Genomic DNA, 17,497 nt, shown 5'->3' with positions numbered 1-17,497 from the left:
CACTGGCTGAGGAAGGCCAAGAAAGAGCATAGCTTTGCTTCAAACACTGTGGCAGAGTTAGAAAGTGCTGTGGTTGAAGACGATCCGCTAACTGCACTACTTGCAGCTGGTCTGTAAAGGTCTTAAGATTGGCTATGAGTTGATAATGGTTAAAGCAAGGTGATGGGTTCATCATATTGTTGTTCTGCAGTGTTTAAAGATTTCTGTAATAAATACAAATGCTATGCAACTGAAAATCTAAACACTGGCTAAACACAAAAGGCTTTTCCTATTTTTTGAAGTTTTTCCTTATGTGTACAAACTTGAAAAGGTAACACTCAAGGCTTACAAGACAGGGAGTCTGTCTACTGCCACAACCTACCACATTCCTAACTCCTGTTACTCAAGAGGCAAAAACTTCCCATTCTTATCTTATTTACCGCCATATTTTCAAATAGTATGCTTTGTATTTTTTGCTGTTAAACTGTTACTCTTAACATCCACCAAGTACAGTTCACTTGCCTCCATCCTCCTCTTACAATTACTAACACGAGGCACTGCATTAAGTGTTCACATATACTTACAACAACCCTTAGGACAGTTAGGCATTATTCTACCCCCATTTTACAGAAGCAGCATAGAAGTTATTTATTTGGATGGTAATAAGGCACAGAGACATTATTCAAACTGATCATCCGGCTCTAGACTCTATATACTTAACAGGGGTTGATAATTTTTTTCTTTTTCTTAAATATATTATAGAAACTAGGTAGTCTGTAAAATCAGTATTTTTTACATGTTAAATAGTATTCACAGATAAGTAATGAAGTATGCTTTAATTACATTTCCTTCCTTCCATATCTGTGTTTTCTTTTGAGAATTTGGTGGCTCTTTTCGGTTGTTACTATGTACCTATCATTAATTTATCTACATTCCCACAGCTGTAAAACTGTTCAGACATCTTAGGTACTCCACCTTTTTGCAACTTTGAAACATTTTTTCTAGTGCCTCTGTCAAATTCCAATCTGAACACCTTGCTTTATAGGCTTTACGCCTAGTCCATAGCTTTCATGCTAGCATCTCCTTCCATTACCTCCTATATTGAATCCTATTTCCTGGAGAGCATGTCTTCTTTCTTGTTTTAACACTAGGTAGGGTTAAAAGTGGTTAAAATGCTCTTTAATACAAATTAACCAGTCCTCTTGTTTTTAGTTCTATTCCACATGCCTTCCTCCAAAGTGCCTAGTGAATTCAAGGCCTGAGCCTTCCCCAAGGTTCTCCAACACCAATTTGCTTGCTTGCTTTGTTTGTTGGCTTCTTGTCCATAGGTTTCAGTTTTCTCTGGCCTGCTAAACTACGTAATATTAATTCATTACCGTTGTGCCTTCCAAAATGTTGCTTTCTCTTGTGTCTTGATTTCTGTGCCTTTTTTTTTTTTTGTCCTTGGGGGTTTACGGATTTATTATTTTACTGTCTTCTAGAATGGTTTAGGAAGGAGTGGAAAGAAACATGCATCTTAACCTGCCATGTTTAACTGGAAATCTTTATTTGCCTTTAGTTTCATTTCTTCTTACTTACTATATGCTTTCTACACTCCAGCCATATTAATCTACTCCCAGGTAGCCCTGTATTTTCTGCCTCTTTATCCTCGTATACTGCTGTTCTCCTTCAGGAACTAAAGTATCTCCTCTACCTTTGTACTCTCAAAGCTAGGTATGCATACTTCTATTGTACTGTAAAACAGCAATTTTTCATTGAGGACCAAGTACCATGTTCAAAATATAGTGTGTCTGGGAGAGACCAGGCCTACAAATGTCTGGAAACATGTCCAACTTACTAAATAGAAAAATACGCTTTTGTATAAAAAGCTCTTAATCAAATATGTAATAAACTATGATTGCCCAGCATATGTTTTGCTAACAGTAGAAACAACATAATTAGGTTAAAAAATAAGTATGCTAGCTGGGCGCGGTGGCTCATGCCTGTAATTCCAGCACTTTGGGAGGCCGAGGCAGGCAGATCATGAGGTCAGGAGATTGAGACCATTCTGGCTAACACAGTAAAACCCTGTCTCTACCAAAAATGCAAAAAAAAAAAAAATAGCTGGGTGGGTGTGGTAGCGGGCACCTGTGGTCCCAGCTACTCGGGAGGCTGAGGCAGGAGAATGGTGTGAACCCAGGGGGCGGAGCGTGCAGTGAGCCAAGACTGCATCACTGCACTCCAGCCTGGGTGACAGAGCAAGACTCCGTCTCAAAAAAAAAAAAAAGTATGCCCAAAATAAAACTTCTAAGTATTATCATTTGTTTATTTGTTTATTTATTGTCGCCCAGGCTGGAGTGCAGTGGCACGATCTCGGCTCACTGCAATCTCCGCTTCTCAGGTTCAAGTGGTTCTCCTGCCTCAGCCTCTCGAGTAGCTGGGACTACAGGTGTGTACCACCATGCCAAGCAAATTTTTGTATTTTTAGTAGAGACAGAGTTTCACCACGTTGGCCAGGCTGGTCTCAAACGCCTGTCCTCAAGTGATCCACTCGGCTCAGCCTCCCAAAGTGCTGGGATTACAGGAATAAGCCACCACACCCAGATCTAAGTATTATTTAAGAATATGTAGACTGGGGCAGAGGTAGACGAATCGCTTCAGCTTAGGAGTTTGAAACCAGCCTGGGCAACATGGCAAAACCCTGTTTCTACTAAAAATTAAAAAAAAATTAGACCAAGCATGGTGGCTCATGCCTGTAATCCCAGCACTTTAGGAGGCTGAGGCAGGTGGATCACTTGAGGCCATGAGTTCGAGATTAGCCTGGCCAACACGGTAAAACCCTGTCTCTACTAAAAATACAAAAATTAGCCAAGCGTGGTGGCACATGCCTATAATCCCAGCTATCTGGGAGGCTGAGGTATGAGAACTGTTTGAACATGGGAGGTGGAGGTTGCAGTGAGGCAAGACTGAGCCACTGTACTCCAGTCTGGGTGACAGAGCAAGACACTGTCTCCAAAAAAAAAAAAAAAAAAAAAAAATTATCCAGGTGAGGTGACATGTGCCTGTAGTCCCAGTTACTCAGGAGGCTAAGGCAGGAGGATCACATGAACCAGGGTAGTCAAGGCTGCAGTGAGCCAAGATCATGCCACTGCATTCCTGAGTGGGTGACGGGAATGAGACTCTATATCAAAAAAAGGAAAAAAGAGGGTGGGGGGGCAGTTATTTACCAAAATAAACCCGTCTTTATTAATTAGTAAATGAAAAGCAAAAAGTTTTATTCCACTATCACCAGATTATTTTCAATATTATTAGAAGAAAGAGCTAGTACCAGTGGCTAATGCCTGCAAGCCCAACACTTTGGAAGGCCAAGGGGGAAGGATTGCTTGAGCTTAGGAGTTTGAGACCAGTGTAGGCAACACAGGGAGACCCTGTCCCTACAGAAAGAAAAAGTTGTTAAATTAGCCAGGTATGGAGGCATGCACCTGTGATCCCAGCTACTTAGGACGCTGAGGTAGGAGGATCACTTGAACCCAAGAGGTCAAGGCTGCGGTGAGCTGTGGTTGTGCCACTGCACTCCAACCTGTGTGAGAGTAAGACCCTGTCTCAAAATAAACAGGCTAGGTGTGGTGGCTCATCTCTGTAATTTCAAGATTTTGGGAGGCCGAGGCAGGCGGATCACTTGAGGTCAGGAGTTTGAGACCAGCCTGGTCAACATGGTGAAACCCCGTCTCTACTAAAAGTACAAAATTAGCCGAATGTGGTGGAACGCCCCTGTAATCCCAGTTACTCAGGAGGCTGAAGCAGGAGAATCAATAGAACCTGGGAGGTGGAGGATGCAGTGGGTCAAGATGATACCACTGCACTCCAGCCTGGGAGACAGAGCAAGGCTCCATCAATCAATCAATCAATCAATACATAAATAACACAGGTCAAATAGTTATTTACAGATGAGGAAATTAAAAGCTGAAAAATTTAAGAGAAAACAAAAAACTTAATAAACTGAAGACCTGGAATTCAAACCAATTTTTTTTTTTTTTTGAGACGGAGTCTCGCTCTGTCGCCTGGGCTGGAGTCAGCGGCCGGATCTCAGCTCACTGCAAGCTCCGCCTCCCGGGTTTAAGCCATTCTCCTGCCTCAGCCTCCCGTGTAGCTGGGACTACAGGCGCCAGCCACCTCGTCCGGCTAGCTTTTTGTATTTTTTAGTAGAGACGGGGTTTCACCATGTTAGCCAGGATGGTCTCGAACTCCTGACCTCGTGATCCGCCTGTCTCGGCCTCCCAAAGTGCTGGGATTACAGGCTTGAGCCACTGTGCCCGGCCTTTTTTTTTTTTTTTTTTTTTTTTAATAGAGATGGGGTTTTGCTATGTTGCCCAAGCTGGCCTCAAACTCCTGGGCTCAAGTGATCCTCCCACCTCAGTCTCCCAAAGTGCTAGGATTTCAGGCGTGAGCCATTGTGCCCGGCCTCAACCCAAATTCTAAATCCAGTGCCTAAACTATATAGCCTGTGACAGAGTCACTGCTCTGTATACCTAATGGCCAGGGTGGTACCTCTTTGAAAAGCAGATTCCTAGGCTGGATGTGGTGGCTCACACCGGTAATCCCAGCACTTTGGGAGGCCAAGGCACATGAATCACCTGAGGTTAGGAGCTCGAGACCAGCCTGGCCAACATAGTGAAATGCTGTCTCTACTAAAAATACAAAAATTAGCCAGGCATGGTGGTACACGCCTATAATCCTAGCTACTTGGGAGGCTAAGGTAGGAGAATCACTTGAACCCTGGAGGGGGAGGTTGCAGTGAGCTGAGATTATGCCATTACAACACTCCAGCCTAGACAACAACAGCAAGACTGTCTAAAAAAAAAAAAAGCAGCAGATTCCTAGACCCACACAATGAGGAGGCAGGGAGAGAGGGTCCCCTCAGAAATCTGTTTCTTAAACACCTTACATGGGTGAAAATGCAGTGTTTTTGACCATCTTTGAGAAATATAAATGTAAAGGGACAATATATAAGTTTGAAGAGGTGAAATCAACTGGTATCTGTAAAGTCCTTTTTCTAAGTACTAAGTGATCCTGTAACACATGAGCAATGAGAAGATCACATACATATCTAACTTCTTCCTCCCTCCTTTTGATTACTATCCACTCAGGACCCTACAAGTCATAGACAGAGGAAATACTCTTAAGTCTTTAGTAAAGACACCAATAACAACCAAGAAGCAATAGAGCAGATAGGTTATTTTACCAGGGTTCTAAAATTCAACAACTCATTCTAGGTCCCTGTACTCAAGATCGACATGACACTTAATTCAAGAAAAACCTACTCTCTCTCCCATCAAAACCTAGAAATAACCACATTTGACACTGTTAAAAACATTTTTGGAACCCTTTTAGGAAAAGATCACTACATCAATATACTCAAGAAAATCAGTTTTGTTACTTTTTGGAAAAACTACTTTCATCTAAAAATACCACTTGATTTTATTCAGAATTGGCTCACTGACTTCTATTTGCAGTAGCCATAATTAAGGCTACTCAAAATCATGTACCACAGACTTAGAATAGCTCCAGAAATCTTAAAGAATGCTGGGAGCAATGACAACATATTTTAAGACGTTTGCCAGATGAGTTTTTAATTATAGCCTAGCCTAAGTTACCCACAAAATTCTAACTGATGCTGTAACATTTCATTTGATTTCAATCCCATGGTAAAGCCTTGATACTGTATTAAAAGTAACAGTTGAACCCATTTGGTTTAAGCAACCCTTTTAATACTAAAGAGTATGTGTTTTCCCCCACAGAGAAGTACATACAGGTGTTTATGGACAAGTAAAGAATCTCTCTGGTTTATAGTATCTGTTCTGTGAAAGCATTCTGACTGAGAGACACACATTTTTAAGTTATGTAAACAAACTGATATGCTATAGATAGATGGTGCTCTACAATAGTTTTTTAAAAGCATGCTTCTCTTGAGAGGTAGTATGGCAGAGGAGTTACAAGCATGTGCTTTTTGGAATCTGCCTACGACTTACTAGCTCTCTAACACTGAGCAAGTTACTTCTTTAAACCTCAGTTATTCCCACTTTTCACATAAGAAAATATCTACTTCATTGAGTTTCTATGAGGATTACATGAGATAATCCAGGTGAAGTATTTGTATACTGCTTGGCACACCGTGTTATTTTAATAAGAGAATTACTAGATTAAGCTACTTTAATTTGGGCTTCACTATGAAAAGACTCTTGGCAATCATTTGCCCATAGTTAAAGACTGCAACTTGCCTAGCCGAAGGTAACTGTTCATTCTTAAGATGAGATACAGACATACTAACTTTCATAAGAATTTTCCTTCTTTACATACACACCTCCTTGTTCAAACTACTAGGTGTTTTCTAGCTTACTTTGATTTTTTTTTTTTTTTTTTTTTTTTGAGATGGAGTCTCGCTCTGTGGCCCAGGCTGGAGTGCAGTGGCCGGATCTCAGCTCACTGCAAGCTCCGCCTCCCGGGTTTACGCCATTCTCCTGCCTCAGCCTCCCGAGTAGCTGGGACTACAGGCGCCCGCCACCTCGCCCGGCTAGTTTTTTGTATTGTTAGTAGAGACGGGGTTTCACCGTGTTAGCCAGGATGGTCTTGATCTCCTGACCTCGTGATCCACCCGTCTCGGCCTCCCAAAGTGCTGGGATTACAGGCTTGAGCCACCGCGCCCGGCCTTACTTTGATTCTTAAAGAAATCAGCTAGAAGTTATAACCCAAGACCTCTAAATTAGACCACTAAGTTAAATAAACCAATAAAGGAAAAGCAAGTCACTAACAAGCACAGCTTCCTTACACTTACCTTTTTAATTGACCTGTAAGACTGACTAACAGTACAAGCTAAATCCTTGGTTTTAAGAGGATGAAGAGAACAGGTGGTAGTGTGGTAACTATGGCCTAAAAATTAAAGCCTAGACCATATCATTATGAACTTCATGCCATGCCAGGCACAGTGGCTCAGGCCTGTACTTCCAGCACTTTGGGAGGCCAAGGTGAAAGGATTGCTTGAGCCTACAGTTCGAGACCAGCCTGGGCAACAAAGTGAGACCCCATCTCTACCAAGAAAAAAAAAAAAAATCAAAATTGAACTCGTCACAGTGGTGTGCACCTGTGGTCCCAGCTACCTGAGAGGTTGAGGCAGGAGGTTCACTTCAGCCCAGAAGTCGAGGCTGCAGTGAGCCATGTTTGTGCCACCACATTTCAACCTGGGTGATGGAGCAAGACCCTGTCTCCAAAAAAAGAAAAAGAAAAAAGAAAAAATAATTATGCCAATGTTTAGAGAACTTTTGAACTGACTGAAAATTTATGGGTTGATTATGATCATTCTGTAATGAACAGAGACTGAGCTGCTTCATCCACTGGTAACATTTCAAGGAAAAGCATTTTACAACCAGGGAAGAATCTGACATCTCGTTCAATCCCATCTCCCATTCAGGAAGCTTGTCTTAGAAGGACTGACTGGAGGTGGTGGCTCACACCTTTAATACAGCACTTTGGGAGGCTGAGGCGGGTGGATCACTTGAGGTCAGGAGTTTGAGACCAGCCTGGACAACATGGTGAAACCTTGTCTCTATTAAAAATGCCAAAATTAGCCAGACGTGGTGGTGCCAGGCACCTGTAATCTCAGCTACTCGAGAGGCTGAGGCATGAGAATTGCTTGAACCCAGGAGGCAGAGGTTGCAGCGAGCCAAGATTGTGCCACTGCACTCTAGCCTGGGCAACAGAGCAAGAAAAACCTTAGATCTCAGAACAGTCAACTATTACATAGTATTTCCCCGACTCAAGAATTTAACAGACAAATTTCCCCATAAATACATTATGGACATTAATTTCTATGAAAAATTAATACGGGTAAAGACTGTATAGTGGAGAAATGGTCCCTCATTTAAAGTCACTTACAGATCACTTAGCTTCAATGAAATATAATTTTAGAAAAGACTTAGTTCCAATAATTTTATCTATAAGGAAACAAAATGGAAAAAAAATAGCTACAAACCACGTAGACATACTAAAGTAAGAATGAATGCTCAGATTCTTCAGGTATTGCATATCATCTCTGGTCTCTAAAATATATTTAAACTGTCATATATCAACTACTTTCCCCCACACTGCTATTTGGCAGCAGCTGCCTGATAGTAATGGATAAGGTTGGGTCAAAAGGAATCTATCAATGATTTGTTTGCAAACTGAAGTGTGCATCAGAGTCATTCAAAGGACTTACTAGAACTCATATTGCTCAGCCACCCCCAGGACTGATTCATCTTATGTCTGGAGTGAGCCCAAGAATTTGCACTTCTTTTTTTTTTTTTTGGTAGAGAGAGGTTCTTACCATGTCACCCAAGCTGGAGTGCAATGGCACAATATTCACTCACTGCAACCTCCACCTCCTGGGCTCAAGCCATCATCCCACTTCAGCTTCCTGAGTAGCTGGGACTACAGGTGCACACCACCATAGCTGGCTGAGTTTGTTTTGCAGAGACTGGGTTTTGCCATGTTGCCTAGGCTAGTCTCGAACTCCTGGGCTCAAGTGATCCACCTACCTTGGCCTCCCAAAGTGCTAGGGTTACAGGTATGAGCCATTACACAGGCCAAAAATGTGCATTTCTAACACGTGATGCTGATGCTCCTGGCCAATGACCATATTTTGAGAATAAATGGACTAAGGCAGGGGTTCTCAACCATGGCTAGACATTACAATCATAGGGAATTATTATCACGGGGAATCACAAGAAATGAAATAGAATCACAGGGAATGATTAGAATCATTAGAAGTTTTGAAGACATCAATGCCAGGGAGCGGTAAGGGGGCTCCCTCAGAAGGACTATCTCCAAATTCTGTGGGGAGAGGTCTCACGCACTGATTATTTTGAAAACTTCCTAGACAATGTGTAGCCAGGGTTGAGTACCACTAGTCTAAGTAATTAAAATGAATCTAAACAAAATCCACTGAAAGCAGATGCTTCTTATACACAAAAGCAGGATCAAGATTTTAGCATTTGTCTACTGATAAAGCAGTCAAATGATGAGTACAGATAAAATTTGACAGGATAGCCCAAGTTGTTGCCATACCTATGGTTTAACTCAATAGAAGTTGCGTGTGTTTTTTGCTTTAAATCCCAGGCAAAGTCTACAGCAAGTCTTCAGGTCATATTTGCAATTAAGTATTTATATAAAATGTTGACCTCTGAAGGCAACACACAAGTAGGCTACTACCAATTACATGTACCATGTCTGTGCTGAATCACAATATTGCATATTGGTTAACTCTTGGGCTCTGGAATCAGACAATTTAATAGATGTGACCCTTGGCTAATAATGTAATTAATCCTTGGTTTCCCCATACAAGAGTTAATGTAGCTACATTATAGTCGTGCTAAAGATTACGTAGCATCTGTATAAGAAGTTATGCTCAGAGTCTGGCACATAAGACAACATTCTCTAAAATATCATAAGGTATGACACAGATATTATTAAAAACACTAATGTAATGACTGTCCTTCAAGATCACTACTTCCTTCAGTCAACATCCTGACTCTTCATCAATAGCTTCAGGGTCTCTACTTGCAAGACTGCTGTCAGTTTTGTGAATTCAGATGTTTAGGGCCTTTAAAAATGTTAATCTTAACCTTTAATATCTTAACTACAGAGAGGATAACTGATGGAACATTGAGGAAGCTATAAAACTGAACAGTACACACTTACTAAAATGAAATACGAGAACATTTGATTTTTCTCCCTTTTTCATATTAACCACTTAATGATTTATAATTGTTTTAATGAAGCTTCATTTCAAAGACCGATAATCTGGTCTAGTAATCTATTAGATATGTAGATTACTATAAAAATAGCTTTTAAACAGCTCCATTTTAACTGATAAACATTATATAGCCCAAAAGAATTCTGGAGGCAGGTTTCTTTTATCTCATGTACAATACATCTCCCTGCTTTTGCTAAATGATGGCTTGTTCAAACTACACTGCTACACTCAGGTTTGGAGATACAATTGTGTACAAGTTTGCCAAATAATGCTTATCACTCTAGGAAAAAATGAAAAAGTAGTTCTTTGAGAGAAATACCATAATCCAGGTCTTTTAAGCTAAGTATTTAGCTTTACTCTTCACTGTAGTTTTACATTTTGAGTCCTACTCTGAATATGCACCAGGTCCTGATGGTATTGTTTTTAAGGCATGGGAGTTGGAGGACAATATTCCTAATAGGGAACAGCCGGTCCAGTGCAACAGCAGCATCATCTGGTTTGTACTAGGTATCTTACTTCTAATGAAACTAGCTGGGTGTGGTGGCTCACACCTGTAATCCCAGCACTTTGGGAGGCCAAGGTGGGTGGATCACTTGAGTTCAGGAGTTCAAGACCACCTTGGCCAACATGGTGAAACACAGACTCAACTAAAAATACAAACATTAGCCAGGTGTGGTGATGCATGCCTATAATCCTAGCTTCTTGGGAGGCTGAGGCATGAGAATTGCTTGAAACCAGGAGGTAGAGGTTGCAGTGAGCTGAGATCATACCACTGTACTCCAGCCTGGACCACAGTGCAAGACTCTGTCTCAAAAATAAATAAATAAAATAAAGTAAAAACAGGTTTACAGCATAACTATATGACAACCACATTTTATAGACTCACTTGGAGCTTACTACTCAACAAAAAAATCTGGCCAGGTGCAGTGGCTCATGCCTGTAATCCCAGCACTTTGGGAGGCTGAGGTAGGTGGATCACCTGAGGTCTGGAGTTCAAGACCAGCCTGACCAACAAGGTGAAACCCCATATCTACTAAAGATACAAAAATTAGCCAGGTATGGTGGCGGGCACCTGTAATCCCAGGTACTTGTGAGGCTGAGGCAGGAGAATCACTTGAACCCGCGAGGCAGAGGTTGCAGTGAGCCGAGATCATGTCACTGCACTCCAGCCTGGGCAACAGAGCGAGACTCTGGCTAAAAAACAATAAAATAAAAAATCTGTTCATTACTACTGTTAGGCTATATACTTCACCAGCTTTCTTCAATGCATCCTCCATTCAAAGAAGAACTTGTTTGATGACTTATTGAAGTCAACATGTACTTCATTATATTTTGTAATTCATTTTTCTCATTATCACAAAGAATGAAACTTTAACAAGCTTCGTATCACATCCATATCGGCTCATAACGTTTCTTTTATCCAGAAGCTTATTTATTTTATACATCTCATATCTTATATAGTCCTTTCCTCTTTTTAAAGAGGTGACATTTACCTGTTACTAAGCTTCTGTTATTTTTCATTTTTCAAAGAAAGTTCAGCTATCATATCTTCAAGTTGCCGGCATTGAAACATTTAATTCCATCACGTAAAATTATTAGGGCAGGTAATTTTAGTCTTTTCACATGTTGGATTTAGATTTCCCTTTACTTAACATTCATTCTAACGGACAAAAAAAGCAGCCAAATAAATGCTAAAGTACTGTGTTTTGTGCTCTAAGATACACCAAACTGAAGTGTAGGGCCTATCCATTGGATAGTCTTACTTCAACAGCAACTTTACGAGCCCCTAAAACTGTAAAATTTAATAAGCTTTTGTTCACTATTTAAAGTTCCTTATTCTGTGTCTATGTTGTGCCATTTTGCATATTATTATTTGCCAAACAATAACTCTTATTGGCCAAAATCAGATTCAAGGTAGTACTTTTCCTAATTATTTCTCCCATTTCCACAACAAAACTCAAGAACTTAAAACATTCTACTTATTTACCTGTTTTGACGCAGCATTTATAAACCCAGAGACCACTTACTATTACACACCAACTTCAACCCCTTTCTACGCCAGCTTCTGTTCAGTTCTGGCCAATCCCGGATCTAAATACTCAGATAATTGTTGGTACTATTACCATCTACCATGTCAAATAAGCAGTGTTGGCAGCTTAGCCACAACCACAATAAGTACCAGAAAAGTAAAGATTAAAGGGATCTACTTTTGATTCGTTTCCAGATATCCTGGAAATCTGAATACGGAAGTCTTTTTATACTGTTTTGTGATATGAAAAATAACAACCATTCTAGGATTTTGGACTTGTACTTCATAAGAATTTGGCAGCATAATACCTTCCATACATATTAATGTATTACTTGATTAGTGGCTTAAGGTCATTTAGTGTGTTTAATACATACTAAATCTGTCCCAACAGTAACTTTCATACTATAATTTTTTAAATGGGTAAAGACAATAGTTTACTGTCAGAATCTAAACCCTCAAGACAAGTTCTTAGTACCACTTCCAACCTAACAGTTTATAGCCGATTTTGGGCCGGTCATGGTGGCTCAGGCCTGTAATCCCAGCATTTTGGGAGGCCAAGGTGGGTAGAACACTTGAGGTAAAGAGAGTTCGAGACCAGCCTGGCCAACACAGTCAAATTTAGTCTCTACTAAAAAATACAAGAATTTGCCAGGTGCGGTGGCTCACCACTGTAATCCCAGCACTTTGAGAGGCTGAGGTGGGTAGATCACAAGATCAGGAGATCGAGACCATCCTGGCTAACATGGTGAAACCCCGTCTCTACTAAAAATACAAAAAAAAATTACCCAGGCGTGGTGGCGGGTGCCTGTAGTCCTAGCTACTCGGGAGGCTGAGGCAGAAGAATGGCATGAATCCAGGAAGTGGAGCTTGCAGTGAGCCGAGATTGCGCCACTGCACTCCAGCCTGGGCGACAGAGCGAGACTCCGTCTCAAAAAAAAAAACAAAACAAAAAAAACAAGAATTAGCCAGGCATGGTAGCAGGCACCTGTAGTCCCCAGCTACTCAGGAGGCTGAGGTAGGACAATCACTTCAACCCAAAAGGCGGAGGTTGCAGTGAGCCAAGATTGCACCACTGCACTCCAGCCTGGGCAACAGAGCAAGATTCCATCTCTAAATCAATCAATCAATCCTATTTTCTTGGGGAAGTAGGATTGGGGAGTGACTGATAATCAATATGAGATTTCTTTTTGGGGGGATGCTCTAAAATTAGTTTGTGGTAATATGTCAAAAACAATGAATTATACTCTTTAAACAGGTAAACTGTACATGAACTATCTCAATAAAAAGCTGTTAAAAAATATTTTGCACTGGGCACAGTGGCTCATGCCTTTAATCCCAGCACTTTGGAAGGCTGAGGCGGGAGATCACTTGAGCCCAGGAGTTCAAGACCAGCCTGGGCACTATAGTGAGACCACATTTCTACAAAAAAATTAGCCGGCCAGGTGTGGTGGCTTACGCCTGTAATCCCAGCACTCTGGAAGACTGAGGTGGGAAGATCACCTGAGATCAGGAGTTCGAGACCAGCCTGGCCAACATGGTGAAACCCCATGTCTATTAAAAACACAAAAATTAGCCAGGCGTGGTGGTGCACGCCTGTAATGCTAGCTACTCGGGAGGCTGAGGCAAGAGACTAGCTTGAACCTGGGGAGGCGGAGGTTGCAGTAAGCAGAGATTGCACCACTGTACTCCAGCCTGAGTGACAGAGTGAGACACTGTCTTAAAACTAAACTAAAAAAAAAAAATTAGCCAAGCATGGTAATACACATGCCTGTATTCTAAGCTACTTGGGAGGCTAAGGTGGGAAGATCGCTTGAGCCCAGGAGGTGGAGACTGCAGTGAGTCATGATCACATTGCTGTACTACAGCATGTGCAACAAAGTGAGATCCTGTCCCCACTCCCCACAACATATACATACAGATGCCACTCTAATGCTATTACACTACATGTTATAAAATAGTTTCCAAAATATTGTTAAAATGCATATCAAAATACGTAATAGAGGTCGGACACAGTGGATCACCCCTGTAATCCCAGCACTTTGGGAGGTCAAGGGGGGCGGATCACTTGAGGTCAGGAGTTTGAGACCAGTCTGGCCAACGTGGTGAAACCCTGTCTCTACTAAAAATAGAAAAATTAACCAGGCGTGGTGATAGACACCTATAATCCCAGCTACTCGGGAGGCTGAGGCAGGAGGGTCACTTGAACCCAGGAGGCTGTGTTGTAGGCCATTCAGCACTCCAGCTTGGGCGACAGAGAGAGAGACTCTGTCTCAAAAAAAGACCACCTAATAGAGAAAAAGACAAACAGAAACCCATACACCCTAAATTAAGCCAATATTATGATACTGAAAAATAAACCACTTAAGACCCAGAGACAATAGAGAGCTAAAGGGTCCTTATTTATTAGAGTACAATGACCAAAACCAAAAAGTAACAAATTGAACATAATCTCTAAAGGATTTCTTCAGAAAGACTATTTAAAAGAATCCTGACAATAGAAGGCTTTGTTTCTACAAATGAAAATATGAATAAAGTCCTCAATAGCTTGAGCACTTACTCATCATACTGGATATGGTAAATAACGTCTTCATCAGCAGCAACAGAGTCTGAATTAGACGTAGAGGGTACACTGTCCAATTTATTTGTGTTCTCTTTGGATTTATGCTTTATATTTCCATTAGTCCTTTTACAAGAACTGCCATTCTTCAGTGGAGTTTTGCCACGTGACCGTCCATCAGAAGCTCTAGTAACACTATGTATGTGTGCTTCAAACCAAGCACCAAGGCCGACATCTCTGGCATCCACCAATTCATTTACCTAAAAAAAGTTTAAAATCAGTTAATGAAGCTTAATTTTGTCTACTGCTTCATAAACGTTAATATAACTCAAGTTATTTGTGGGTTATCATGGTAAACAATATTTGCAGCTACTCATGTTTAAAGTGATTAATAAGATTAGATCAAAACTATTCTTTCTGAATTGTGCTATCTTCAAACTATTGACTAAGATGAAAACTAACTTTCTTCCTGATTTCCTTCAATGAAATAGGTGTTTTCTTTACTCCTTATTGACGTATACACTAGACTTTTGAAAATATAATTCTTATGTGCCTAAGAGTCATTCTTGCCAAGTTATCAAGTAAGAATGACACTAATGAAAAGCCAGGACTTTAAACTATTATGACTAATCTGTTCCATTAATTTCTTCATAATCCTAAAGATAACTTACATAATCAGTCCAACCAGAAAACAGTAAAGTATGAAAAACAAAACTTGAAAATGAGAGAATTATGCACAATAAAAAAAAAAAAAAAGAGTCTAATGAACACATCTATACGAAATGGTGAAGTTCCATCACTAGTTTGTAACTTACTAGGCAAATACGTTTATCTACCACCTCAAAGAACAAAGATAAAATATAAAAATGAACAGGGCTGTAAGACACAAAATGGATGTAGTCAAGTCAAGTGGCTGATCCAGAACTAACCCATGCAATCTGACAAAAGGAAGCAGTATTAAAAGACAGGTGTATCAGAGAATTAAGAGTTATGAAATGGAAGGTTAAAATAAAAAATCCTCTCCTTTTAAACACTGTTTAAAAGATCAGGCCAGGCATGGTGGCTCACACTGTAATCCCAGCACTTTGGGAGGCCGAGGCAGGGGCGGATCACTTGAGGTCAGGAGTTCAAGACCAGCCTGGCCAACATGGCAAATCCCAGTATCTACTAAAAAATACAAAAATTAGCCAGGCATGGTGGAGCATGCTTGTAATCCCAGCTATTCAGAAGGCTGAGGTAGGAGAATCACTTGAACCCGGGAGGTGGAGGCTGCAGTGAGCAGAGATCGTGCCAGTGCACTCCAGCCTGGGAAACACAGTGAGACTCTGTTTCAAAAATAAAAACAAGAAGGGAAAAAAAAAGGGCCAGAGCCCTTTCAGGACAATAACCAAGAGAAATTCTTTCAACTTTCTTTTTAAGCCCTTAAAAAGGAAAAAATGAAATCAACACAAGATCACTATTTCATCAAGTTACCTTTTCCTTGAAGGTAGAAGACACCACTCCTAAGGTGTCTGATAGATGGCATACCTTGTGGGAGAAGTATATACTAAAAGTTAAGTATCAGTATGCCAGATATCATGCAAGTTTCCTTACTCAGGTATGTCTAACCCTAACAAGTTTAATTCCTGTTTTACAAAATATGGAAACAAAGGCTCTGAGAAATTAACTTCCTTTAGGTTAAAGCTAATGAAATGTAAGGTTAGGATTTGAAGCCATCTTGACTTTGAAGCTTACGTTCTTGCCATTATACCACGAACCTTGATAAATGACAAGACAGGTAAACAGCAACTTCAAAAGAAGTGAGGAACTTAGATGTTAAGTTACTGAAAATATAAAAAGGTTTCAAATCACAAACTGACAGAGGATAGAAATACAGACAAACCAAAAACTATCAACTGTCACTACTAGAAGAGGTACATTTGACCAAAGGCAGTGTATGTAATGAACACTGTAGCAATAAAATAGCTTGAAAGACATAAGGTTTGATATTACACAAGAATGAAGAGTTTAGGAAAAAATAAAAACCTAACAGCCAACCAGGCTGGGTATGACAATCAGAGATGGAGCATGTCATACATAACATAAATTAATTCATGTATCAAATAAACATAGGCTCATTTCTCCCATACTAGTCACTGACAAATTTAAAGACATTTAGTCTCTTGTAGATAACACAGTAAAAATGAAAATAATCAATGTTAAGGTCCATCATACTTGGGAGAATAAACTGAGGTTACTACTCTTGCAGCAAATCAAAATGTAAGTTTCATATACCACTATGAAAATATTGCAAAGAATGCAGCATATAGTTGATACTAAAATGGTAACAGCAAAAATACATTAAGCTGTATCAGCCTTACTAAGGAACACGAGGAGGCACAAATGAAGTACTGAATTTGCCTATCAAATGTAAGATACTAGCACGAAGATCTAATAGCTGGCTACCTTAACATCTAAAAATAAAACTAAAGTTAACAGAAACCTAAATCAACCTCAAAATACTGCCATTGTTTGAACATCAACACATAGAACATATCAACTCACAAAGGTAGGGCATTCTTTGAATATAGTAAACCTAGATTTACAACTGGAAACAAGAATTTTTCTTTTCTTTTTTTTTTTTTTTTTTAAAAGACAGGCTATCTGCTGCTCAGGCTGGATGCAGCAGTGTGATCACAGCTCACTGCAGCCTCCTACTCCTGAACTCAAAACTCCTGAGCAGCCAGGACTACAGGTATATGCCATCACACCTAGCTAACGTTACTTCTTGTAGAGACAGAGTTTGCTGTGTTGCCCAGGCTGGTTTTGAACTCCTGGCCTCAAGCAATCCTCTTTCCTTGGTTTCTCATAGTGCTGAGATTACATGCACGAGGCACCCTGCCTGGCCAAAAAAATATTATCCTACTAAGTATAGTAAGTATCCTACTAAGTATTGCTGTGAGTAACCACTCACAGAAATGCATATAAACTGGGCGGAGGTAGAAATGCTCTTAAATTCAAAACTTTCTGCACATTGAATACACATACTAAGTCAGGCAAAACTTGAATAGGCCAAGATGCATGCAAGATATTAAAGCTGTGTTATAAAGCCTGGATTTTAAAGGCAGTTCAGAGGAAAAATACTTAGGCCTGTGTGATTAATATGAACACAGAAGATCCTGCCATG

The 17,497-nt window shown here is 40.4% G+C and overlaps 1 protein-coding gene across 3 annotated transcripts in view; it reads right to left on the bottom strand.

Moving 5' to 3' along the window:
* The window catches only part of UHRF2 (ubiquitin like with PHD and ring finger domains 2), a 100,352-nt gene that overhangs the window by 64,941 nt on the left and 17,914 nt on the right, over positions 1-17,497 (bottom strand). For all 3 annotated transcript variants that reach the window (XM_033237301.1, XM_033237302.1, XM_033237303.1), the window contains exon 3: positions 14,332-14,591. In XM_033237301.1, the coding sequence (XP_033093192.1) occupies positions 14,332-14,591 (260 nt within the window). The remainder of the gene's footprint in view (positions 1-14,331; positions 14,592-17,497) is intronic.

Source organism: Trachypithecus francoisi, unplaced genomic scaffold, assembly GCF_009764315.1.
Source record: "Trachypithecus francoisi isolate TF-2019V2 unplaced genomic scaffold, Tfra_2.0 Lachesis_group16, whole genome shotgun sequence".
Lineage (NCBI taxonomy): Eukaryota > Metazoa > Chordata > Mammalia > Primates > Cercopithecidae > Trachypithecus > Trachypithecus francoisi.
This window is presented reverse-complemented; position numbering and strand designations above follow the sequence as displayed.